Below are 27,333 nucleotides of genomic sequence, written 5' to 3'. Positions count from 1 at the left end.
ACTATCCCTTTAAACACATTGTTTGGCTCAGTTTTTGTATCCACCAGCTGTTCGTGTTTCAGGTGTTCTGCCATTGCTGCATCAATTTCAGAGTCTGTAGCATTTGGGCTCCACCTCTTCACAGCATCTAAGGGAAGAGAATATATATATATATTTAAATAAATAAAATTATTATTAAATTAAAATTTGAGGTAAATGATATGCACTTATTTTCAAAATATTTTTATGGTCTACAGCTAAATTAAAAAAAAAACATGGAACAACACGAATGAATCATGAATGACATTTTTAAAGCAGTTACTGAAAACATACATGTTAAAATCCAGCTAAACATTTCATTCCATTTCAGATCATTTACTTTCTGAAAGAAACTCTCAAAAGGCTACATTAATAAGTTACAGTAATGACTGTATCATTAAACAATATACTTGGTATAACGTTACCGTTGTTGTATACGTTCAAAGTTACTTTTAGCCTACTGGCTAATTTTAGCCAAACTCAGTAAATTTCAGTTGACAATGTGGGCATAATTTCTTTCGGTTCATTCATGTCACACAAGTAAAACTCAAGCACGTTAATCTAATACAAAATGTACTTACCCAACAGTAGATTTTTAATAATATCGACACAACTCCCTCCTCTCCTCGTGTTTGTTCAAAGTTCCAGAATCTATGGGGAGAACGTGTTAACATCTCGCGAGATAATCCCATCGCAGGATTTTGTATCGCGAGATCTTTTGTTACTACATCTTGGCAGCACAGTTTATGGTTTGGGCAGAGGGTTTGGGTAATTACATCCAACTCAGACATAAATGGTGACCGGGTATATTTCTGTTTTACATGTACATACATTCCATAAAAAAATAACAACGAATACATCAGGTACAACAGGTTAAAATAATGATTAAAATGCAGTGGCTTTGCAATCACTTGACTATACTGTGCATTTTGTGATTATAATTTATAAAAACAAGATAAAGTAAATATATATTCATTTGTATATAAATCGTGTATTTTATAAAGAATTATAAATCCTGATATTTTTTTTCTGTCTTGCTAGACTAGACGTGCAAAAGACGCCAGTGGACGTATAGTATTCACAGCCTGACTAGACGTGTAAAGGACGCCAGTGGACGTCTTCACAACCTCTTAAAAACTTCATGGGCAACTACATTAATTATTGCAGTATTAACCATGCGAGGATTAAGCGCAGCTTTTGCATATTTAACAAGGATTTCATAGAGGGTCATGATGGACTATAAATGCACGTGTAAAAGACGTCGCCAGGTGACGTCCTCTCACCCGATACACTAAACATAACTACACGAGCTAAAAGTTAAAATAACAATTATACATGCAACTGTAGACATGTACAAATGTATCTGAATGCATTTTTAGGAAATGTTCTGTGTTACATTTTTTACCGATTTATGACGTCCTGGCCGCAACTATTTTTGGCCAGGGACACGACGTTGCCGTCGGACCAATGTTTGCTGGGAAAGTATTACTAGTTCATTCACGGCACAATGTTTCTACTGGTTTCCACGTCAGCGCTGTTTGATCTAATAGAGATCTACGGTTAATAACGGAGAAATTTGAATGCTTCTCACTAGATCTCGAAGCGATGTTATTACTTCAGTGGCGAACTCAAATGTTTTCTTTACTGGATCTCTTAGCGCTGTGTTGTAACGGTTGTAACAGTGTCGCTTGATCGAGATCGGCTCCCGCTGCACAGATGTTGCTGCTCCGAACTGATTAACGATCCGTGAAGCACAATAGCGCAGTTTCGTTCCGCTTTCATTACGCTTGCCATTTGATGTTGCGCAACGTTGTGGTGGTCGCGCCAGCGCGAATTTTGTCGGCAGGAAAAATGGTCCAAGGAATCGTTCGGTTTGTATGCGTACCGAACCGGAAGCCTCTAACCGAAACGGTTCAATACGAATACATGTACCGTTACACCCCTAATGTATAGTAATTACATTACAAGTTTTTTCTTTTTGCTTTTATTATGAGAGCCAGCAATAGCATTTTTTCTTGAAGAACTTTTTGAAAAAAACTTTTTTTGCAGTCAAGCTTCATGTCGAACCATTTTCTTTTCACTTCTGGGTCTGTTTGATTAACAGATGAAACTCCATTCACTGCATCTGTAATGCTGCCAAGCTTCCTTATTTTAGGACCTGATACGCCACTATGTACGCTTGAAAATAAAATGTGGCGTTTTGAATGAACTTCTGATAATAAAACTTCAATTTCAGCATCTGAGAAATTTTTCTTTTTCATTCGCTTTTGAGAAGACATGTTGAAATCCTTCGTTTGGTGTCATATGATGTAAAAGGAATTGGAATGTCCGCAACACTGCTTTATGCTCCCATATTTAATAAAAAAGCAACGTATGGGAATATGATGCCCATATATAGTTGTCAGTCGGATTTAATGGGCGGGATTTATGGTAATTAAGAATGAGCGTGCACGCGCCTCCCATTTACGACTGATTGGAATTCATTAACACACACACACACACACACACACACATTTCACTCTCACATCTGACGTTTACAAAGTATTTGTGAATCAGGAGAAGAGTTTTCGGGAAGGTCTCTTTACGCACAAATCACTCACATATTTACTTGTATATTTACGAATGTTTTATGAATGAGACCCAATGTCTCCCAATATATCGTGCATCTTACTCATGCTTTTCACTTTTCATAATCAACATAGATGGAAAAAAATAACATTATAGCCCATTTAATGGCTACAACACGTATAGGCCTACACACTCTCTATTTGTACAAATTGCTGCACATTCATTTAATTCAGAATTTTGCACACACAAATTGAAAGGCATTTGTTTACGTGCAAATCATATCTGCAACATTTATCAAGTTCACGGATAATTGTGCATGCATTTATTAATCATTATGATACTAAAATCATAATAAAGTAGGCTATACTATGTACAAAAAAGCAGATGAGCCCAGAATATGAACGCAACGTGTTTAATTACACGTTAAGCATTTTCCTCCCATAGAAAACCATTATAAGAAGAACAATTAATTTGTCTTAATGCAGATAAGAATATCCCCTTATTATGTCGAAATAACAAGATACGTTTTTTTCTTCTTCACCATGCGGTTCAGGACTTCCATAGAATACAGCCTGAATATAATTGCTTCCAGAAATTATTTTTGGGGGTGCTAACGGGATGCTTTGGTCTTTCTTGGGGGCTTTCTTTCTAGCCCCTCCCTGATATTTCTTGGCGGCCCATGCATATGCCTATCTATTAACGGGTATTTCTTCATAAATATTACAAATTTTGACAAATGCATTATGCATTTATGGCATTATATATGGCATTATGCATAGTAGAACTTAATGTAGGCCTACACATTTAGGAACAGATATTGGGTTCTGCCCAGTCAAGCAACATAAAAGTAACCTAAAAGTAACGAGTAACGAAAAAAGTTACTTTCCATATGGGGTAACTAAGTAAAGTAACGGATTACTTTTTTTAAGAAGTAACGAGTAACGAGTCACACTACTTTTTAAAAGTAACTTCCCCAACACTGCGTGTAACAAGGACACTGTAAAATAAAGTGTTACCAAAAACAAATTATTTAGTTTGAAACATTATTTGATCACTGAAGTGCAAAGAATAATGTACAAAGACAGCCAAAACAAAACTGCGACCTTGGCTTGTACTGATCGTGAACAATGAGGTTTGCTCTCTGCAGTGTTTGAATAAGATGATTTATACCATCAAGTCGCAGACTACATCTCAAGAAAAGCTGAAGCAAACCAATTGTCAAACAAATTTCTTATGGTGCATAACTATACTACCTTCATGCAATTTTCATAATCAATACATTTTAGTTCATTGATCATGGCTTGGATTGTAACATGTACGCTGTGGTAAAATGCCAGAAATCGGTCTCTGTCACACTCAATTGGCTTGTTGAAGTAACAATGTTTTGATAAGTGAAGAGAATGTATGCACCCATTCAGTGTAATCAGTGGACGGAATTGTGCATCATCTCCAAAAGGTGACCAATTGATCCTGGATCAATGCATTTTCTCAGTTTTGAAATAGTTTTGATTACATAAAATTAATGAAAAGAGTTTACCACATTTTGCACTCTGTAAATGTTTATAAAATGTTGATGCATAAGTGTGGCTACTTATGTCATTAACAGTACAAACGGTACTCTAAGACTTAACTACATTTAGTCATTTGGCATAGTCACAACAGGATAAACCTCAAGCTGGAGTTTTTTTAGTCAGCACCTCATTATTTGTCACTAGATTACTGCTCTGCACTGAAGATCACAGATCAATCAGATGTTAAAGTGAGCTGCAACATCTTCTCCAAAAAACTGGAGGATCACCCAGTCATCTTCAGAGTTGGGGACATTATCCGACTCCACAGATTCAAGGTGAGGAGGTTTGACCTGTTTATTCATTCTTCAGAATATTGAAAGTGGGCCTAAACCACTTATGTGCTTTAAGTAGAGTTGTCCAGTTCTGGTATTGGAGGGCTACCTTTGCTGTGATTCAACACACCTGACTACTAGAAACTTCCAGACAGTTGCGTTAGAGCAAGTTGCATCTAAACTTTGCTGGAGTGCAGCCCTCCAATAGCAGAAATTGACACCCCTGACTTAAAGCAATCTAGCAGTACCACATATTCCCTGAAATCACACATACATCGCCAAGATATTTGTGAAAGCCTCACGTTTTATGTGAAGCGTCTCATTTGTGTAGAGCTGAATAATGTGTCCTACATGAACTGCAGTAGAGTAGGCACCGCTAATAGGGTGCAATAGCATGCAATAGCACAGTAGTTTGCCGACCTCCCAAAAACTAAAGATCTGTCAGTGTCTGTAAATTCACCCTAAATCTTAAAAAGGTTGGTCAAATGTATTCTAATACCCAAATAAATGTTTTGGCAACATGCATCAAGATGAGTTTCTGGAGTATCTCTACTTTCAAGTCATTCAGACTTTAAGGCTAAGTGTATCTTTTCCCATTTCCTCCCAGGCAGAAATATTCAATGACTCCATGACACTCTTGAACACTTATGGTTGGTCTGCAGTCACATTCGATGGAATAATTGACAGCCCAGTGGCCCCTCGTACCTCCAGCAAATCATTTCACTTCGGAGAATCTGATAAAAATACAGTGCAGGAGCTTCGCCAATGGGCTGCCAGCCAGTCTCTGATATCCAATGACCCCACTGTCTCGCTGTCCTCTGTACATCCCGGGATGTACTTTGATCTTACCTGCCAGTTGCTGGCCAAGGCTGTCATGGATAGTCGTTGTATCCTACTGAAGGTGCTTTCTGCTATTTTACCTTGAATCTGGATCTTCAAAATCATTGAATCTTAAATACAATTTGTTCAACTAACGGTTTCCCAATTTGATCAGGTGTGGGATGGGACCAAGTGTGAACACCCCCTATTGAACGTTGCAGTTGCATCCGACGCATTAGTAGGAGAATCCACTGTTGCTAAAGACAGGATGAACCTGACAGCCAATGTTCTGGTCTATGACAATCACATGGAGGCAGCTCAAGACTTAAAGGTGAGTTTTGCCATTGATCTTGCTGTGGGTCGATAGCAGGAGTGACATGTCGAAAGTAGTACGTCCTGGTTACATTCATACTACACACAGTCATACTATATAGAACCATACTTTTTAACGCTCCCCAAGTAAGTACTTATTCAAAATAAGTACCTCGACAGTTTGAGATTTCAGACGCAACCCTAGAAACTTTCTGAGCAGGTGTGTTGGAGCTAACCTTTGTAGAAAGGTCTTCCAGGAGCAGGATTCGACACCCTTGTTCTATAGATATGCAAGATTATGTTGCATCCATCGCAGGAGACCCACGCACCTACTCCAGCACTTTTAATGATGAATTAGGTGTCAGGTAGGACACTTGTGGGCACATCTTCTCATGGTTTATTTGGGAGGCGTTCATTCCGTTTCAGCTTACTGATTGTGTTTGCTGCTCTCACTTTAATACTGCCCTGCCTGTTTCCATTGTAAAAAACCCTCAAAATGTCCTCTCCAATTGATTGTCTTATAACGGCTTTTGAAACGCATAGTCCTCCAGAACTACTGGCTACATTTTTATCTTCCTTTTTATAAATATTTAAACAGGAGCAGGGCTGTAAATGCTACTTTGGAGCCAGATTGTTACTTTTCTTTTTGTTATTGTACATTTTTGGTTCATTATTGCAATATTTCGAAGAGGATGGTGATTTGTGTTTTTGTTTTAAGCAGTACTGCATTTTCTTTTGGCTCTCAGCATAGTGGTTCTTTTGAATATACACTGTGTGAGTTATGAACAAAGGTGGGTGGAGTGAACCGAGTGTTCAAAAGAAGAAACCGCGAGTTTCTGACTATTCAAGTTCTTGATGTTAGAGCTTCTATTCAGCCACGACCCCTGCTAAATTCCTTCATTATATTTTTTAATTAGAATACATATATAATTGATCTGATTACTTCCTCACAACTGTTGTAGTCCACTGTCTGAACCTGTATCAATGCAGGCTTTGCAAAAGGCCACAGAGGGACAACTCTATGTGTTGTTTTGTACAGTCCCTGTAAGACCACTTGAATGTCATCATGGAACAGCGCCATATTACATTATGCTCAGTCTTGCTTGAGCTTTGCTTTTTGGGATGGTTCATAGTTCATGTTTAGCCTAATGTCTGGTCCACTTTGCAACTTAAAGTGTGGTCATATTACCAAAATTTCACTTGCAAAAACAGGTCCATTGTCAGTGTTGAGATTTATGAAGCTCTGCTCACACAGAAGTCACTTTTAAACCAAGCAGCTTTCTGTTGGTCAGTGCCACATTCAAGTGATCAACTTGAACGTGAAGGAAATCAGTGTGGGGAACTTTTTCGCCGTCACAAATATCCCAATTATGCTTATTCCTATTCCTATTGTAATGACTGGATTTCGCCTGCAAAATTTTGCTGAGCAATGGTAAATGTGACAGCAGCTTTATTCTTGCTAAGAACCACTGGCACATGAACAATGCATTAGGGTATTCTATTTAATAATCAAAGTATCAGTAAAATACTTTGATGAATGTTAAAGGAATTTTTTTTTTTTTTTTTTGGTAACTTAATCCCCAATGATCCAAAATGCAATTTAACCACTAAAGATTGCATTGAGTCAGAATATTTCCCCACCATTATCAATATCCTGGGTGAAATCGTCTCTAATATTGTGTGAAATTGCTTGAGCTCAGTGTTGAGGAGGGAGAAAAGGCGAATAAAGCCAGCCATTAGGATTAAGTGGTCTGAGAGAGATAGCTTTATGAGAGAGGAGAGAGAAGGCCAAATCAATACGGCTGTCATGGTGAACGGGGTCCTTCATTGTGGGGGTTTGCGCACACACACTTTCTTGACTTCGACTTACAACATATATCACTCACCCTCCACATATCATATAGGTCTAGGGTGGCACACATTAAAGGAGACATCCAGTATATTATTCTGTTTTATTACAAATCACATGGAATGTTCCACTTTAATGGCAATACATTTCTACTATTTTGACTTTTTGTTCATCATTCTTTGTGGTGTAAAGCATGTAAAGGCCTATTTTAGTCTTTTAGCCTATTTCAGAGTTAGAATTACTATTGTGTCCCCCCCCCCCCCCCCCACTGGATCTTCTTGAGGAATCTCTGAGGACACACCAGATCTTTCACCTATTGGTTTTCCCTGCCTGTCTTGTGAAATTGTCTCTGTTGCATGCTTTTTGTTCCATTTGCATCATCTGAGTCCCAGGCCAGTTGCAAAATGCCCTTGTCATCTCTCTTATAAACTGGGAATGGATGCCTCATACAATAATAATAGAGATTAAAGTAGTGCCAGACTTTTACTACTACTTTTACTTCAGATTTGTTCAACTCCCCTAATCCTAAGTATTACAATTCAGGGCATAACTATTCACCATAAGTATTACAATTCAGGGCATACAGGCATGCATGATACCTCAAATTGTGTGGCTTGTTGAGGAGAGGTGAGTTATTAAATTTCTAAGAGATGTTAACGAATTCTAAAATAAAAATGGAAAAATCACAGAATTGCTTTGGAGGAGAGACCTGAGCCATGGGACCAGATTATCATTGGCTCCCATGATAGCCTGGTATTAGGATTTTGCATTTTGGTGAGCGAACACACGTTGCTGTTTATATCAGGTTATAATATGCATCTCAAATGCAACTCCTCTGGCCACTTGGATTTCAAGGAAAGGGTGTCCGATCTGCTTAAAACATCCTAAATGAATACGAACACCTGCAGCATGGCTAGAGCTGATGCAGTATACTGTGACATCCTGCCTCTATACACATGTGACTATCAATTATTCATAGTGAGAGAGAAATCAAGCACCTGGGTTAACTTAACACCCAGACGGCCCCTGCCTGTAATCGCTTCAGACAGCCTGCATATGACACTTATCCAGAGAGAGTGAGTGAGTGAGTGTGTGTGTGTGTGTGTGTGTGTGTGTGTTTAGGACATTTGTTCTGCAATAGTCTGAGATCTTTAAAAATACAGATGTGCACAAATATATACATATGAACAATCAATCAAAATCCTGCATTCTTAATAAAGTATTTAATAAAGCATTCTTAAAGGAATTTTAACCAAGTATGTTACAAACTTAAAATGAACACCCTAAAGAATCATACCAACTTGTGGAAAATGGGCATCCGATGACCCCTTTTAGACTTAATCTTCTTAATCTTAGATTTAGACTTAATCTTCAAAACTCTAATAATTTACACTGTTTAATCATTTGCAAATCTAAAAATTGGCCCGCCCCCCCAAAACGACCCCCCCCCCCCCCTAAAATGCTGACGAAATCCAGTCATAAAAAGGAATTTAGTGTATAACGCGGAATTTCACGGAATTTGTAAATTTGAGGAAAAAATAGAAAGCAGTTCAGTACACTTGAAATCAAATCGCGATGTAGACTAGTGTGTGTGAATATTAAAACACAAAGACTATTTAAATACGAATCCTGCATGTTCTGTGTGAATGAATGGTGCCGCCGACGCGCAGTTTCATTTACCACACACACACACACACTGAAGCACGTGTGACGCTTGCGCTGTTTTTTTGCCTATATGAAGACACAAATGCATGAACTTCCTCTCCAGGCTCTAGATCCACTCTGAAAGGCACTTCGTGATCATTTCACCGCTTCATTTGAGAAAAACTATCATCATGACATAAACACACAAACTCAAAAGGTCTTCATGGCAACCCGTCAAAATAAAAGTTCGGTTTAACTTGACAGAAATATATTACTGTTGTACATTAGAATTTAGTTATGTCCCAATGTAATAATACACTAACACTAATCCAAATAAATTATCATCAAAACTGATTTTTTTAAGAAATAATCCATGTTTTAATTTTAACAGTAAAGCTCAAGTGCAGCAAGTTATTTGACAAAAAGTTTATTTAATTTCATATGATTAAAATTGATGATAAATGATACAATTTGTGTTATGTCTTCGTTTTATTACCAGAAAAAACACAACACAGAATTAGCGTGACTTTTTTTTTCATATATTAAATTTTTTTTTGATTGTTTAATGATTCATAATACATGATTTCAATTAATTAGACTGCTTTTTGATTGCAAAAAAAAATTACACCACGCTCCGCAACACTAGCAGTCTCTCCCTCCCGCCCCCCCCCCCGCCCCCCCCCCCCACCCCTGAAAAAAATACTAGGGGAAACACTGATATATATATATATAACGCATTCTCATCCTTTGGCGTCATATAGGTGACGCCATATGACATTTCGTCGAAATCTTACGCACATGGCATCCTTTAGCGTCAATATAACACGCACTGTTATGGGTAGGATATCTCAACTAGTTGACCGTCATGACCCATTAAATAAAATAATTAATTCTCGCACTCGTCTAGAAAAACAAAATGTAAATCTTAAAATGATTCTACACCGATAAAACCCCCCCCAAAAAAACATATATATACATATATATTATATTCTAAGCACTTATTAAATATGACTTGTGCAAGCATGTGGTAGGGCACTTCAGGAATTGTCAGCTGTCAGACAATGGAGGGTCTGTCTTAAGCACAGTATTTGCTGACAAAATGCTGCGGGTCTTTGAAAAGAGAAGCGAGAGCAGAGAGAATAGATGCAGAGTTACAGACTCTTTCAGAAATCTGCACAGCTATTTTTTTTTTTTTTTTAAAGGCTTGGCAGCCCATATTCTAGCCTGGGCTAGAAAAATAAAAACACAATGCTTTTATGAGGCAGTATGTTGTCTTAAAGGAAAATTTCAGGTTAAAGTAAACACCCCTTTTACATTCGTAGTACACATTATTCCATATTATTATATTCCATATTATTATTAATATAAATATTAGGTTTTTTTTAAATAGTTGTCAAAATATAGTAACTTGCTCTGCATCTGAAGTAGTCACATTATGGAAGTACAAGGGATTATGAATGGACCATAATCACACATTAAAGCAATAGTTCGAAAATTACAATTATTTTTACTCCCCTTCATGTTGTTCTTTGTTGATGACCATAAAACATTTTTTTTGGAATATACAGTAAATATATTTTGCACCCAAAAACTGCTTATCAATTACCATATAAAATAATTTTAAATATAATAAAAGAAAAAATTATTATATTCGTACCATGTTGACTTCTATTGTAAATTCATAACTATCAAACTGAAGTTTAAAATGATTTTATGCGATACATGCTGTCCATAGAGCTTAACTTATATTGAACCTGGAATTTCCTGCGAGTTTGTGGGTGTTGCATTGGCCGTTTTGTTATTTATTGTGTGCTACGTCATATCTATATTGATGAATGATCCAAGGGTATGTTCTTCTGGTCATGAAACACTTCATTATGTTGCTAAACTAAGCTTTTTTCACCCATCTGGTCAGCGCCATATGTTTTTCAGTGAGTTACCTAATATCTATTATATTTATACATGTACCTTAGGCTGTAACCTTGTGGGTTTTGAATTATTGTTTGATGTCTTTACAAAATACTTTCTCAAGAGTGCGCTTTGCCTCTATTTGTTCATTTTCACCAGTGCGTGTTACGGAAATTGGTTTGTTTGCAGAAAAAGGCATCTTTTCTTGTTTACGGAGCGTGCTTCCCCGGCCCCATTCGTTTTTTCCATATAGATGAGGGTCTGGACAAGGTTTGTGCTATCCAGCCACACACATCAACAAAGCTGGGGGTAATGGAATTTTCCATGTAGGATGTGAGAGTTGAGGAACGTTGGCGTTTTTCTGCTGCTTTTGCCAGCGCCGTCAGAAGAGCTTCACGCCAGCTTGTGCACACCTGTGCCGAGCAGCCCGGCTCCTTCCCCTGCTGTGCGTAACCAACCGTGCAGTGTGCTCGAGTAGGTGAATACCAAGTGTATGTAGATTCGTCTCTACCATTGGCTTTATGTTCAGTCATTTCTCAAGGAAAATGTTGGAAGCCCGATGGGATGGGATTTAAATTGTCATCATGTTCTCATTCTCATGTCATTTTCTGTGAAGCTATAGATGCTCATAGAAGCTCCTTTTTCATATAATATAAGTGAGTTGGGACTGGGGCTTGCAAGTAACAGAAATGCATCATATAAGTGGTTCATGCAACTTTGTGTGCTATGTTCCAAGTCTTCTGAAGCTGTACAATAGCTTTGTCTGAGAGAAACAGATGTGCTGACCAATCGTCATTGACATCAATAACGAATGAATAGAATAACTGTTTAAAGGTACACTATGTAACTTTTGCCACTCTAAAACAGAACTACATGCATTTTGCAGAGGAACATTATGGTTGTGCTTTGGCTCTGCGTGACTACACGGATGAATATGGTGATCCTACTGCTCATAAAATATTCACTACTAGTGCTGCACGATTAATCATATCGCAATCGTAATCGCGATGTCAAGCCTATGCGATTATATGACACAAAATACTGCGATTTTATATGAAATAAACAAATTAGGGCTGTTAACGCAGCATCTGTTATTTTTTGTCATCCTTTGGCTAGTGTTACATGATCCCGCTCTTATTCATGCGAATGCTTTAAACCATTCAGCAAAACAAGTCAAAAGAGAGCGCCGCTGCCTGTGAATGTCCTGACTGAAAGACGCGCGCCAGTATCATGTGCATGCAGACCGCGCGCCAGAATACAGTTCTTTCCGCTTGAAGTGAACGAACAATAACACACACAATTATGCCAAAATATCATTTGTCGAGTGTCTTCATAACATAAGAGCAGTCTTATGATGGTCGTAAAGAGTTGCGAGAGAATAAGGCGCGTGTGAGATCCGCGTCTCTTGTCAGCTACTCTTAAAGGGCCAGCATCCAATAATGCTTTCTGTCAGTAAAGTTAATCAAAGAACAAAGGGAACAGAGAAAAAACACTCACTGCTCTTGACCAGAGAACTTCTGTAGCTTTAAATAGGATTTTAGTCCATATAATTTATCATTTATGCAGCGCAGACTGTTTGATAACTTTATTCAATTTCTGTATATGTCCTACCTGTAGACAGGAAGAGCACAGGTAAATATGACATTTATTATGGGTTTATGTGAGGATTGTTTGAAGTGTACTTAAATTAAAGTTAAATTAATTTTTATCCAGACATCAATGGCTTATTGATCATTATAGGTGTTATCAATCATTTAGTTGTTGTTGCTAGTTTGAGTTGAGAAATACACATTTCAGAATTATCACTAATCTGTGTGTGCATTTTGCTTTAGAACCAAGCAAGTTGACTCATGAAACCATTTGTTTATTATATCGCTATCGCAATATTGACCTCAATAATCGCAATATGACATTTTCCCCAAATCGTGCAGCCCTATTCACTACGTGGCTTAAGAGATCTCAAGCTGACTAGCTGAAGACGTTACTGTCGCTATACCCATTAATAGACGCTTGAAAATAAATTCTGGCACAACAACCACCATAATGTAGTGACCCTTCACTAAATAGATAATGCTTACAATAAACTCTGTTAGAGGGCTACATATGGAAATTGACCTGTTCAGTAAAATACCTTACCTTACCTTACTACCTGTTGAGTTATAAAAACGCCATCACTGCTTTTACATTGAAATGTCGACGCTTTTTACATTTCTAATCCGTCAGTTCTCAACATCTCCAAAAGTTAATGTTGATTCTCATTTGTTATTCCCTGGAGGTTTGAAATTTATTTGCTCCAACTTTCTTGCTCGTTGTAACAACTAACCTATGCCATTCCCGAAGCAATTTTTCTCTATTTACAGATATGATGAGACACGCACGGGTGACTGAGGCGAGTGATGTATGTTCGCATTTCCCTCAAACCATCCCAACAGGTCTAAAATATACTGGTCATAGCACTTATTAAAGGCTTACCATAGTGAATCAGGGTAAGTCAAAAACATATTTTGGAAGAAGGATTGATGATGTATTGACTCATTTGAAGCAGCCATATCACCCTGTAGCCCAAGACTGGTTGCCCACTGAAGCTAAGCAGGGCTGAGCCTGGTTAGTACCTGGATGGGAGACCTCCTGGGAAAACTAGGTTGCTGCTGTAAGACGTGTTAGAGAGGTCAGCAGGGGGTGCTCACCCTGTGGGCTGTGTGGGTCCTAACGCCCCAGTATAGTGAAGGGGACACTATACTGTCAAAGAGCACCGTCCTTCGGATGAGACGTTAAACCGAGGCCCTGACTCTCTGTGGTCATTAAATATTTGCCCCTTGGCCTCTGTCCATCATGGCCTCCTAATCATCCCCATATGTACTGATTGGCTTCACCGCTCTGTCTCCTCTCCACCAGTAAGCTGGTGTGTGGTGGGCGTTCTGGCGCAATATGGCTGCCGTCGCATCATCCAGGTGGATGCTGCACATTGGTGGTGGTTGAGATTCCCCCTGCCATGTAAAGCGTTATATAAATGTAATGAATTATTATTATTATTATTATTATTTAAATGTTGTTAATTTTGTACAAAGAAAAGTTAGTGTACCTTTTAAATATTTATTTTGCAAAAGAATTTTATTTTAAGTTTGTTTTTTATATTGATTTTTCTTTTAAACAATCACCTTTGTCTTCCAATGGGGGAAAATCAGATAGGGATTGTAAAGTGGATTTTGATGGTAACTATAAGCTGGGAAAGTGTTCAATAGATTTTAAAATCAATGAGTTTAAAGTTTTTATTTAATTTAAAGTAAAACGGTGAAAATATTTGTATCCATGAAAATGTTTTTAATTAGTGTACAACTAAAATACAGATAATAAACAGCTAATAAAATACATTTTAATAGGTACATACAAAATTAATTAAAGAACATTCCAAATAACACAACATTCTGAACTTGTACGAATAAAACTGGTTGAAAATATGTCTGAGGAATAATATTTTTTTTTAATTCGAATTGATTTTTTACAGTAACCAGCATTTCGGTAATGCAACTATCGTTATTGATTTAACGGTAAAACTGATATATATCGATCATTAGTTTGGAACGGCATGATGGTGAGTAAATATGGACAGATTTTTTTCTTTTCTTTTTTTTTTTACCATTACTAACTTCACTGAAAGGTTCTTTGGGGAACCAAAAATGGTTCTCTATGACATCGCTGAAAAACTCCCCCTTTTTGAAGCTTTATTACTTTATTTAGTGTATTCAAAATCAGAAAGTAGTGATGGTGGTGATGATAATGGTTGTAAAAAAAATGGTACAGCATATCCATTTATTTCTTTTCAAGAACAGACTACAGTGTATTTCTCATATCTCACAATTTTTTGTAAATAATGGTGGAACAGACTTACATAAAAATGATCAATTCTTGTCTTGTCTGTCCAGAAGAAGAAATCACTGAGTTTAGTGAGACTGTATTGTCTGTTTTTGCTGTTGGATATGATGAAAAACATTTGGTTCTCAATAGATCCAACCATGTTTCTTCAAGGCCAACTTTATCAAGCCACACTCCAAGTTCTCTTTTTTAGCTCCAATCTCACACCCCAGTTTTCAGTTGTCAGCTTATCAAGCTAGATGGTAATGAGCTGAATCAAATTTGCACTCTTGGATATGGTTACCATACCTTGTTCCGTTTATGGAATAAGTCTGTTTCAATCAAATATTGATGCCGAATAATTGATGCCACCATTCAGTTTATTCAAATGATTTGGTTGGCTCCGTCACAATGCCTTTTTAGGCTGTTTAGAAGCACTGTCTAGAGGCTGTATTGCATCCAACCAGTTCTTGTGAATGCCAGCACTATGGCTTACTTCAAATCTCTGCACAAACAAAGACTTGGAGGTAAAATCGGGTAAATAAAGAGATGGCTTTCGCCCGAAACCCCATATATGACGTCAAAAGTGTACAGCTATAGGAGGACTCCCAGAACCGGATTATAAATGCAGAACAGAAATCTGACACCATCTTGTTTAGAGGTGTTTTGATATCATATCCACTTGTCTATTTAAAATCCATAATATGAAGACAATCTTGTTGCACAAGAGTTCATTAAGTGATTCTCGGTCTCTGTCTATCTTCATGTTGCTCATAGTGATCTCAGGGGACCAACATTTTTTTCTTTCCATCTTACTGTAATGTTGTTACTCTTGTTACTCAACTCTAGTGCTGTAGCTCCACCTGCTGGACTGATAATTATTAAAGTACTAGAATAGAGATGAAAAAATGGTCAAAGTATAGAAAGTATTTATTAGTTTATTTTGTATTGTAAGTTATATATTTTCAATGCAGGTCAAAAGGTGGGGAAAAAAAATCAAATAAATTTTTCTAAAGAAATTAAGTTTTATTCAGCAAGTTTTTTTTTAATTGATCAAAAGTGACAGTAAAAAACGTCTATAATCTTAGAAAATGTATATTTCAAATAAATGCTGTTCTTTTGAATTTGAACATAATTTGCACAAAAATATTCTTTTCAACATTGATAATAATAAAAAATGTTTCTTGAGCAGCAAATCAGCATAATGATTTCTGAAGAATCATGTGACTCTGAAAATTGGAGTAATTTAAAGTATAAGTAGAAAACAGTTTCAATTGTGATACACAATAGTACTGTTTTTACTGTATTTTTAATCGAATAAATACAGCCTTGGTGAGTATAATAGACTTTTTTTTAATGTATCCTAATTATTACAAGCTATGGACAGGTGATGCATTTAATTTTTATTTAGTTAGTACTGTGAACAAATATTTACTCCATCCTGATTCTCTCTTTAATTGTGTATTTCTCTTTGAATGGTTTCATATCTTCAAATTAAATTTTAACCTGAGAAAACCTAAAGCATATTTTTGAAGTCATTATTTCATTTATTTAATAGGAGAAAACCCTGTGAAAGTAATTGCCCCCTTAGGGTTGAAACGAAGGAAACGGCTACCTTTTGGGAAGGTGATTAGTTTTAGGACAATTAACAAAGACCGCCTTTATATATAGAGAGAAGCGGCTTTAAAACTTATATAGGTACAGAATGTTGAGAAGAAATTTTCCAAAACAGCTTAGGAGTAAGTTGAAATATAGCAATTCGGAAAGGGTTGCAAAGCAGTTTTTTTTTTTTGTCTGAATGGCTGAAAATTAGCAAAATAAAAGTTTTAGAGTGGTATAATCAAAGTCTCGGCTTGAATCCTATAAAGATATTGTGGTAGGACCTGAAAAGAGCGGCTCGTACTTGAAGAATTTCCATATTCATCAGTCTTTAGAATTGAAGAAACTGATGTTGTAATGAAAACATTCTTCTGTTTGCGTTTACGTTTAGCCCGGCACGTTCCTGCGGTTCTACAATCTCCGTTCACTCCTTCAGCGAGCTCCGGACCAGCAGCCTGATCAAGCTGAACATCTCAGTTTCCACCTGCATGGGGGGTCGACGTATGGACGAGGTTTACGCAGCCTTCCTGCAGAGAGCCCTGATCTACAGTCCCTCAAGAGGCGAGTCTGAAGACCACTGAAAATGCCTGTTTTGTATATTTTTAAATAATTGTTTTCATTACAAGAAATATATTATTTATCAGCATAACAAATTTGATTAGTGATGTAAACATGGTGCAGAATCTTAAAGATTCCTTATTTTGTCTCATTATGTTACTTTGTACGTATGTATGTATATATGATGTGTGTGTGTGTGTGTATGTATATATATATATATATATATATATATATATATACATACACACACATTATATATGCATACATAAGTACAAAGTAACATAATGAGACAAAATAAGGAATCTTATATATATATATACACTCACACACACACCGTCTTGATATATAAGAAATTGCTGAAGTTTTGAGTATTTTGATGGCAAATTAAATGAGGCACACTAAGTCATATTCATTTTCATTATAAAATAACTTCTCTTTCTTTTCTTTTTTCTCTCTCTCTATCTCTACTGATCAATATTCAGCGTGCTAGAGAATCATGTCGATCTGGATGAGTATGATGAAGTGAATGATGGCACGTTACTGGAGATTTGGTACACACCGCCAGAGGCTGTAGGTTGGTGGTGCCTCTTTTTGCTTTTCTAATTTATATCCAGTTTTGTGTCATGCTCAGCTGGCCTTCATCTGTATGCTTATGTTTCCTTCTAGTCTTGCCAAATGATGAAGAACCAGGTATAGATATATTATATATTACTAGGTTTATATATGACTATTGTATGACTTCTCAAAGCTTTTTCTCCACCACAGATGAAAAAAAAATGATAAATAATCTTTAATATGTAAATGGTTTTATTATATTATATATTATAATGTTGTTGTTGTTGTTTTTTCATTTCAGATGAAGCAGATACAGGACATTCTTATACAGGTAAAAAAAATAAGTCACGTTGTAACGCTCAGCCTAATTAAGGCAGGATACACCACAAAATCTACGGTCTATACTAGGGATGCACCGAATCCAGATTTGTGGGGTTCGGCCGAATACCGAATCCACTGGTTAAGATTCTGCCGAATCCGAAACCGAATACCGAATCCTACTCTCATCCTCAGTCCATTAACACAGTAAACACATTAATGAAGTAAACAAAGTGGATTTTTCATTTTATTTTATTACTGTAAATAATAAACACTACTTTTACTTTTATAACTGTAAAAAAATAAAAAAAATAAGCAACATTATGCATTTGAACAGTGGCGATATTGTGTAGCCTATTGTTTAGAGTCCTTGCCACCATGAGACAAATCGGCATTGCAAATTGAACATGTAGCTACACTTGAATTGCCTTCTTTTCACTGAAAGTACTGCCAAACAACACTTTTTCTGCTCACGAGTTCTATTTTCACTTTCTCACAGCCAACTGCATTCGAACGGTCCACCTAACGTTACTGTAACGAGTGGAAATAAGGTGTGGCCCCTTTAAGAACTCCCTGTTGAACTGTCTGCAGTCCGTATTGTATGTGCCGTGCGCCTCGAACACATGCCCATGTATGCGGGTTATTTCTGTTTGATGCTCATTTTTATCTTATTTTGTTAAGTAACGCTGTGGACGGTAGAACGTGTGACAGACAGTTACACAAGTTCGATTGTGGAATAAAGTGCTAGTTGTGAGATGCCAATCGCCTCCGTGAGTCTGTCTGGCCTCTGCAATAACTTTAGCTGTGAGCTATCCCTATTTTTCTTCCTGACACAACGCGTTATACTACAGGCTTGTTCGACTTGAACCGGCGCTGCACAGACAGATCAGTTTATGACATCAAACTACCGCGAGAGCAATTCAAAAGCATAAGGAGCCGTCTGCTCTCTATTCGTTCACGCGGTACTTTGATGTCATTCACTGATCGGTGACTTCGACGTAGCGCGCGTAGTGCAAGCCTAGGGTTCGGTTCGGTGGAAAAAAATTCTGAGGTTCGGCAGAAACCGAACCCCGTTAAAAAGCCCAATATTCGGCCGAATCCTGGATTCGGTGCATCCCTAGTCTATACCCTCTATATGATTTTTTTTTTTATATATATATATATAGAAATGTTCTATTTGCTCACACCATAAACACAACAACAAACAAGATGGAATGATACCTCAAAGTGTATTAAATAGAAAGCACCAACAATAAATATATACAATATAGAAAATAAGTCCTGTGAGTGTGTGTGTTCCAGTCCAGTGTATGTGTGTGCGTTGAATCGGCCTCACCGGTAAGCCTTTCAAAGTCTGTGCACATGAAGAGGAACAGCTGTTAAACTGTGTGAGAACTTTCTTAAGTGTTTTACAACCTAAGTTTTCTAGTTTTGTGGTGTGAAATTTGTAAATACACTTTATTTATTCCCGTTAGCACTGTTGTTGTCTCATCTTTTAAAACACTTAAGAAAATTCTCACACAGTTTAATCTGACCCCTAATTTACTTCGTAACTCTGCCGATTAGGCCGAACGTTACAACGTCCTGCTCATATTAATCCACAGTGTTGGATTAATATTAGGGGAAAAGACACTGGGAAATGTTAAGAACCAGATTCAAACCTACTGTACGTCACCTTCACCACATCTCGATATGTCGCATCACATGTGTTAAAGTCACCATGAAATCAAAATTGACCATTTGTATTTTTTTATGGAATATTGCAATATTTGTATTTAATTTTATAAATGATTTATCTGTCCACTATTATATATACTATTCCCGATGGACAAAATCGAGTCCCGCCCTACTATTTTTCTTTTTTGACAAGCCTTTTCACTAACCGTGCGTTCACACCGCCGCCAGCGAGAGCGTCAATGTGGCCGAAAGTCATTCATTTTCAATGTGAGCCGGTGGCGAGCTCCGGCGAGGGCGGCGTGGCCAGAGGCTGTAGGTTGGACGGTGAGAGCGGCGAGAAGTTGAAGTCAGGTCAACTTTATGGTAATAAGCTATGACGCGGTCTATTGGCAACCAATCGGAATGTAGAAGTGCTCCCCTTGAGAGGATTCCAGAGAACGCAGTCATTAGTTCCCAAGCAAAATAGAGGAGAGGTTGATCATTTGAATTTGATAATAAGGCGCGCAACACTATTTATAGGCAAGATTTTGCGCTAGAACGCTTGTTTTTCAGCGGGAATGCAAATTAGATTAGCACTTAACCATGAACACAAAAGCCACACCACACAAATGGCATTTAATTGGTTTATTTCATTAGCAAACATGTCACTATAATTGTTAAGTTCTTTCCATCGATCAATTTCTTACTTTCACATTTAAAAGATTCCATGAGGTTAACTTATACCCTACTTGGTCAGTCTGCACAAATAACGATCAACATGCTTGTTTGCTTTGCGGCTCCTTTAAATAAAAAAGACCAAGCATTCGATCTACGTCAGAGTCAGAGTGTCCACAAATCTTTCTACAGCGTCGTTGGCAGGGTGGTGAGAGCGAAATTCGCCGCTCTCGGCGCCGGCGGCGTGAACGCACGGTTAGTATACATTACAATAGAGAAGAAAAGACGTTTCATGGTGACCTATAACCACTAAGCCACAGCTCTGACAATACTAATATTTAATGTGATTGTTCAGTGCGGACATGTGAGCACAACACGCAGCAGCTCACACTGGCCCGGGTGAAACGCTCCACCCCGCCGCTGTCATGTCATGTCCGAGCCCGGGTGAAGAAGTACCATCCTCAGCAGTTATACCAGTGCCTGAAGCTCTTCTGCTCCAAGTGTAAAACAATGTGAGTCTGACACTCTGCAACCTGCTCCTGACTCGCATCCATGAAAAGAATACAGAGAAGGTTGAATTTATACTTAATTGTTCGTTGTTTAAAGTGCCCTATTATGCTTTTTCAAGTATTACACACTACAAGAAAGGTAATGTAGCTGTTTGTGAATGTAAATGGTTTGCAAAGTTTCAAAGATTAAAGTGCAGATAAATGGATTTATTTTCTCCCAAAAGAAAGAACTGATTCTGAACTGCCTGAATCAGTAATTCCAGTCTACGCTTCTACGATTCGTGGACGCTTCCAGATCGAATAAATTATATTACCTTACTTTCTGCGTGAACCTACGTAGGCTTGTAAATTTGCATAATGCCAGCCTATATTCTGCATTGGCTGCTCGTGAGCAACGTCTACTTTAACCCCTAAACACTGTAGTTGTAGCTGAGACTGGAAGAGTTTAGTTTGTGTCGTCAAAATGTCAAGAATACGCTGTTTTCTGCGTTGCGAAAGCAAATCCACTTTGATGCACTTCCAAAGGATGAGGACTCAACTTGAATTTATATGTTAAAACCGACACCATTGTTACTGTTTGTATCAATGTGTATGAAAGTGCTGAGGCCGTTTCTTCGCGCTGTAAGCAGTAGACCAATCACAACAGCCTGGGCCCTCTGACCAATCAGAGCAGAGTAGACCAATCACAACAGCCTGGGCCATCTGACCAATCAGAGCAGAGTAGACCAATCACAACAGCCTGGGCCATCTGACCAATCAGAGCATAGTAGATCAATCACAACAGCCTGGGCCCTCTGACCAATCAGAGCAGAGTAGACCAATCACAACAGCCTGGGCCCTCTGACCAATCAGAGCATAGTAGACCAATCACAACAGCCTGGGCCCTCTGACCAATCAGAGCAGAGTAGACCAATCACAACAGCCTGGGCCATCTGACCAATCAGAGCATAGTAGACCAATCACAACAGCCTGGGCCATCTGACCAATCGAGCATAGTAGATCAATCACAACAGCCTGGGCCCTCTGACCAATCAGAGCAGAGTAGACCAATCACAACAGCCTGGGCCCTCTGACCAATCAGAGCATAGTAGACCAATCACAACAGCCTGGGCCCTCTGACCAATCAGAGCAGAGTAGACCAATCACAACAGCCTGGGCCATCTGACCAATCAGAGCATAGTAGACCAATCACAACAGCCTGGGCCATCTGACCAATCAGAGCATAGTAGATCAATCACAACAGCCTGGGCCCTCTGACCAATCAGAGCAGAGTAGACCAATCACAACAGCCTGGGCCCTCTGACCAATCAGAGCATAGTAGACCAATCACAACAGCCTGGGCCCTCTGACCAATCAGAGCAGAGTAGACCAATCACAACAGCCTGGGCCATCTGACCAATCAGAGCAGAGTAGACCAATCACAACAGCCTGGGCCATCTGACCAATCAGAGCATAGTAGACCAATCAAAACAGCCTGGGCCCTCTGACCAATCAGAGCAGAGTAGACCAATCACAACAGCCTGGGCCATCTGACCAATCAGAGCATAGTAGACCAATCACAACAGCCTGGGCCATCTGACCAATCAGAGCATAGTAGACCAATCAAAACAGCCTGGGCCCTCTGACCAATCAGAGCAGAGTAGACCAATCACAACAGCCTGGGCCCTCTGACCAATCAGAGCAGAGTAGACCAATCACAACAGCCTGGGCCATCTGACCAATCAGAGCAGAGTAGACCAATCACACCAGACTGGGCCATATGACCAATCAGAGCAGAGTAGACCAATCACACCAGACTGGGCCATATGACCAATCAGAGCAGAGTAGACCAATCACAACAGCCTGGGCCATCTGACCAATCAGAGCATAGTAGACCAATCAAAACAGCCTGGGCCCTCTGACCAATCAGAGCAGAGTAGACCAATCACAACAGCCTGGGCCCTCTGACCAATCAGAGCAGAGTAGACCAATCACAACAGCCTGGGCCATCTGACCAATCAGAGCAGAGTAGACCAATCACACCAGACTGGGCCATATGACCAATCAGAGCAGAGTAGACCAATCACACCAGACTGGGCCATATGACCAATCAGAGCAGAGTAGACCAATCACAACAGCCTGGGCCATCTGACCAATCAGGTCTTGGATGCATGTAAACCTATTTTTACATGCATCCATGTAGGAGACTGTCAAAAATGGCATACGGTAATAACGCATAATAATGCATAACACATTATAAAGCTTAAAAAAAGAGCCAGGACATTTTTTTATATAACTCCGATTGTATTCGTCTGAAAGAATAATGTCATATACAACTAGGATGGCTTCAGGGTGAGTAAATTATGGGCTAATTTTCATTTCTGGGATTAACTATCCCTTTAAGATTTAAATAAGACATTTTTATTTAGCAAGGACATATTAAATTGACCTAACGGGACAGTAAAGACATTTATGTATCACTATTTTCACAAAAGTATTAAGAACAACAACCTTTTTCAACATTGATAATAATAAGAAATGAGGTTCAAATCAGCGCATTGAATGATTTCTGAAGGATCATCTAACACTGAAGACTGTAGTAATGATGCTGAAAAGTCAACTTTAATCACAAGAATAAATTACATTTTAAAATATATTAAATAGAAAACAGTTATTTTAAGCCGTAATAATATTTCACAATATTACTAATTTTACTGTATTATTTTTTTTTTAATCAAATAAATGCAGCTTTGGTGAGCATAGGAGGCTTTCAAAAACATAAAAAATCTAACCAGCCCCAAACTTTTAATTGGTAGTGTACATTTTGTTTGTATGTCACAGGAAAGACGTTCCCGATGACGGTGCTGTTGCTAAAGTCTTTCGGGAGTCTGCGCGAGAGAACCAGCCTTGCGACGAGCAGTGGGCCGCCACTTCATCAGCGAGCTCTAGAGAAGCCGGCAGAACCATCTCAATGCACATATCCAGAGACATGGTGGGGCAAAGCACTCACATGCAGCTGATATTCGTTGAGGGTGCGTCCGACTACAAACAAAAGCTTTTTTATATATATATATTTGTGACATAAGTTTAAAAATATAGCTTTGTATCTACAGGAACAACGCTGGATGAGATTTGCGTGTTATCACGCGATTACAAAAACCTGGTTCCCGTGAGATCAGAGAACGGCAGGATGGCCCTGATGGATCTCACAGCTCCCTTCCTGTTCTCTGGAGACAAAAGATATTATGGGTAAGAGGACAGGCGTACATACTTCATTTTAAACTCCCCTGGTATTCAGTGTGTACATCTCTCGTCGTGTAAACACTGTTTGACAAACCCCAGGGAAGGATGCGATCACGTCTGTGTTTAAATTTGAGTTTGTGTGCGTGTCTCAGGTGTAAGCGGTGCTCTCTGAACACGTTTGAAAACCATGTGTTTACTGGAGTGGAGACCTATGATGGACAGGCGGTTGCTGAAGGTATCATTTTGGCCTAATTATGCCTATTTATTATGCCTTATTTTTATGATATTTTTATTATTCAACATTTCTCTTATCTAACTTCTGCACTGTCAAAGCAATTAATACAGCAATCAAAACACAAAATATGCACCATATTTTCAGATAACTTTTTAAAATTCAAATTGACATCAAAATGTTTATAATGTATATAATACATTTATAATGTAAAATGTATATAATTTAATAAAATAAATGACTAATTTACCCAGTATAAGAAAATGTATATTAACTAAGAACAAATTTCTATAGGTGCCACATGAAACACAGATTTTTTTAATGTCAGTTTCTGTTCTTAATTCTAACATTCTTAATGACTCATTCATAAAGAAAAAATGTATGTATTATTTCATCACTTTTTAACACATTAGTTTATTTAAATTTTTTCTACTTCATATTAAAATTACAATTTTGCATCATGTTTGCTACCTCAATTCAATTTCAAGAATTGAAAACTACATTCTCAGTTCAGTTCTGAATGGCTCAACCCTAATGAAAAGAGGGAAATATCATCTAAATATAATCATTCCTCTTTAGGGTGCTGGAGAGGCTGTGGCGTATTTAAAGCACATTATACACAAACAAATTTTAACACTTGTAAAATGATAAGACAAAATTGGACATAAGTAATTCAATATTAGAACAATTTTTTAAGAAACCAAATATAGTAAAGAGGCAAAATATAGTCTTGGGTATGAGACCTGTGTTACTTAATAAAGTTGGGTTATATTTATTAAGAATATTGAGAATTACAGCGCTTAAAGCAAACACAAAAATAGATCCCCAGTTGTAAATGATTGGTTACAGTTAGTTTCCAAAGTACATTCTATGGAGATGATAACATGAAATTAAGAGCAAAATAATACTTTTTTTGTCATGTTTTATTAGGTATTATGTCTTACAGGTGTAGTTAAAAGTGCATTATATAAATATGTGAAAACAAGTTACTTTTCATTTTGGAAATGTATAAATGTTTTTATCTATTTATTGGGTGTTTTGTTTTAGTTTTTTATTATCAATGGGATAGTTCTAGCCTGGCTAACCTCATTGAGACTTGGGTCTGGGAACCACATGTATATTTTCTCGTATTTGAGGCGTGGTTTACGAATGCCCAGAGCCGTTTATTGGGTGCTAAGAATGTCTATCAAATGCGCCTGTATGTAGCTCATAGCCAATCGTTTCAATTATTCCAGATGACGTGTGTAGAGCGACAGAAATTAGACGAGGAAGAAGACGATGGGTCAGAGATTTATGTGTACACGATGGCGTTCAGCCACTATTGCCGTTTGTGCAAGACAAACATGAGGGTAGAAGGTATATATGGACACTCTACAGACACGTTTTTATCGGGGGGAAAAAGTCGTCATCGTCTCGCTGCTCCCTCCCCGTTCTGTGATTGGTCCCCTCGCTGAGGCGAAAATCTTGTCCATGGAATCCAGGCTGCCTAGCAGCGTGGATAAAATCGCACTGCGCAAAGGCAGCATGGGGAAACCCAGGTTAGGATAGTTCACCAAAAATGAAAATTACCCCATGATTTACTCACACTCAAGCCATCCTAGGTGTATGACTCTTCTTTCAGATGAATACAGTCGGAGTTATATTAAAAAATGTCCTGGCTAATCCAAGCTTTATAATGGCAGTGAATTGAGGGTCTAGATTTTGAAGCCCAAAAAAAGTGCATCATAAAAGTAATCTATATGACTAGGCTGCATTTATTTGATTTAAAAATATATGTATATATATATATTTGAATATATTTTAAAATATAATTTATTTCTGTGATGCAAATCTGAGTTTTCAGCATCATTACTCCAGTCTTAAAGCGTCACATGATACTTCAGAAATCAAAAAATATTCATTAATTATTATTACCGGTGATGTTGAAAACAGTTGTGGACAATTTGTCCCCAAAAAACATTCTTTCTTCCCCCAAACTTTTGAACGGTAGTGTATAATGTTACAAAAGCTTTCTATTTCAGATAAATGCTGTTCTTTTGAAATTTCTATTCATCAAAGAATCCTGAAAACCATGTACTTAACAGTTTTTAACATTGATAATAATAAGAAATGTTTTTTTGAGCAGCAAATCAACATATTAGAATGATTTCTGAAGGATTATGTGACTGAAGACTGGAGTATTGATGCTGAAAATTCAGATTTGCATCACAGGAATAAATTACATTTATATATATATATATATATATATATATATATATATATATATATATATATATATATATATATATACACTCACCGGCCACTTTATTAGGTACACCTGTCCAACTGCTCGTTAACACTTAATTTCTAAGCAGCCAATCACATGGCGGCAACTCAGTGCATTTAGGCATGTAGACATGGTCAAGACAATCTCCTGCAGTTCAAACCGAGCATCAGTATGGGGAAGAAAGTTGATTTGAGTGACTTTGAACGTGGCATGATTGTTGGTGCCAGAAGGGCTGGTCTGAGTATTTCAGAAACTGCTAATCTACTGGGATTTTCACGCACAACCATCTCTAGGGTTTACAGAGAATGGTCCGAAAAAGAAAAAACATCCAGTGAGCGGCAGTTCTGTGGGCGGAAATGCCTTGTTGATGCCAGAGGTCAGAGGAGAATGGCCAGACTGGTTCGAGCTGATAGAAGGGCAACAGTGACTGAAATAACCACTCGTTACAACCGAGGTATGCAGCAAAGCATTTGTGAAGCCACAACACGCACAACCTTGAGGCGGATGGGCTACAACAGCAGAAGACTCCACCGGGTACCACTCATCTCCACTACAAATAGGAAAAAGAGGCTACAATTTGCAAGAGCTCACCGAAATTGAACAGTTGAAGACTGGAAAAATTTTGCCTGGTCTGATGAGTCTCGATTTCTGTTGAGACATTCAGATGTTAGAGTCAGAATTTGGCGTAAACAGAATGAGAACATGGAACCATCATGCCTTGTTACCACTGTGCAGGCTGGTGGTGGTGGTGTAATGGTGTGGGGGATGTTTTCCTGGCACACTTTAGGCCCCTTAGTGCCAATTGGGCATCGTTTAAATGCCACGGCCTACCTGAGCATTGTTTCTGACCATGTCCATCCCTTTATGGCCACCATGTACCCATCCTCTGATGGCTACTTCCACCATGTCACAAAGCTCTAATCATTTCAA

The 27,333-nt window shown here is 38.1% G+C and overlaps 1 protein-coding gene across 1 annotated transcript in view; it reads left to right on the top strand.

Annotated features, from left to right (window-relative positions):
• The window catches only part of pot1 (protection of telomeres 1 homolog), a 48,817-nt gene that overhangs the window by 20,124 nt on the left and 1,360 nt on the right, over nucleotides 1–27,333 (top strand). Inside the window, exons 8-18 of the mRNA XM_056264904.1 lie at nucleotides 4,302–4,432; nucleotides 5,037–5,330; nucleotides 5,424–5,579; nucleotides 16,804–16,973; nucleotides 17,453–17,544; nucleotides 17,637–17,660; nucleotides 17,827–17,856; nucleotides 20,530–20,686; nucleotides 23,504–23,694; nucleotides 23,776–23,911; nucleotides 24,058–24,140. Coding sequence (XP_056120879.1) covers nucleotides 4,302–4,432; nucleotides 5,037–5,330; nucleotides 5,424–5,579; nucleotides 16,804–16,973; nucleotides 17,453–17,544; nucleotides 17,637–17,660; nucleotides 17,827–17,856; nucleotides 20,530–20,686; nucleotides 23,504–23,694; nucleotides 23,776–23,911; nucleotides 24,058–24,140 — 1,464 coding nt within the window. The remainder of the gene's footprint in view (nucleotides 1–4,301; nucleotides 4,433–5,036; nucleotides 5,331–5,423; nucleotides 5,580–16,803; nucleotides 16,974–17,452; nucleotides 17,545–17,636; nucleotides 17,661–17,826; nucleotides 17,857–20,529; nucleotides 20,687–23,503; nucleotides 23,695–23,775; nucleotides 23,912–24,057; nucleotides 24,141–27,333) is intronic.

Source organism: Rhinichthys klamathensis, unplaced genomic scaffold (assembly GCF_029890125.1).
Source record: "Rhinichthys klamathensis goyatoka isolate OS25496 unplaced genomic scaffold, OSU_Roscu_1.1 h1tg000228l_1, whole genome shotgun sequence".
NCBI classification, from domain to species: domain Eukaryota; kingdom Metazoa; phylum Chordata; class Actinopteri; order Cypriniformes; family Leuciscidae; genus Rhinichthys; species Rhinichthys klamathensis.
This window is presented reverse-complemented; position numbering and strand designations above follow the sequence as displayed.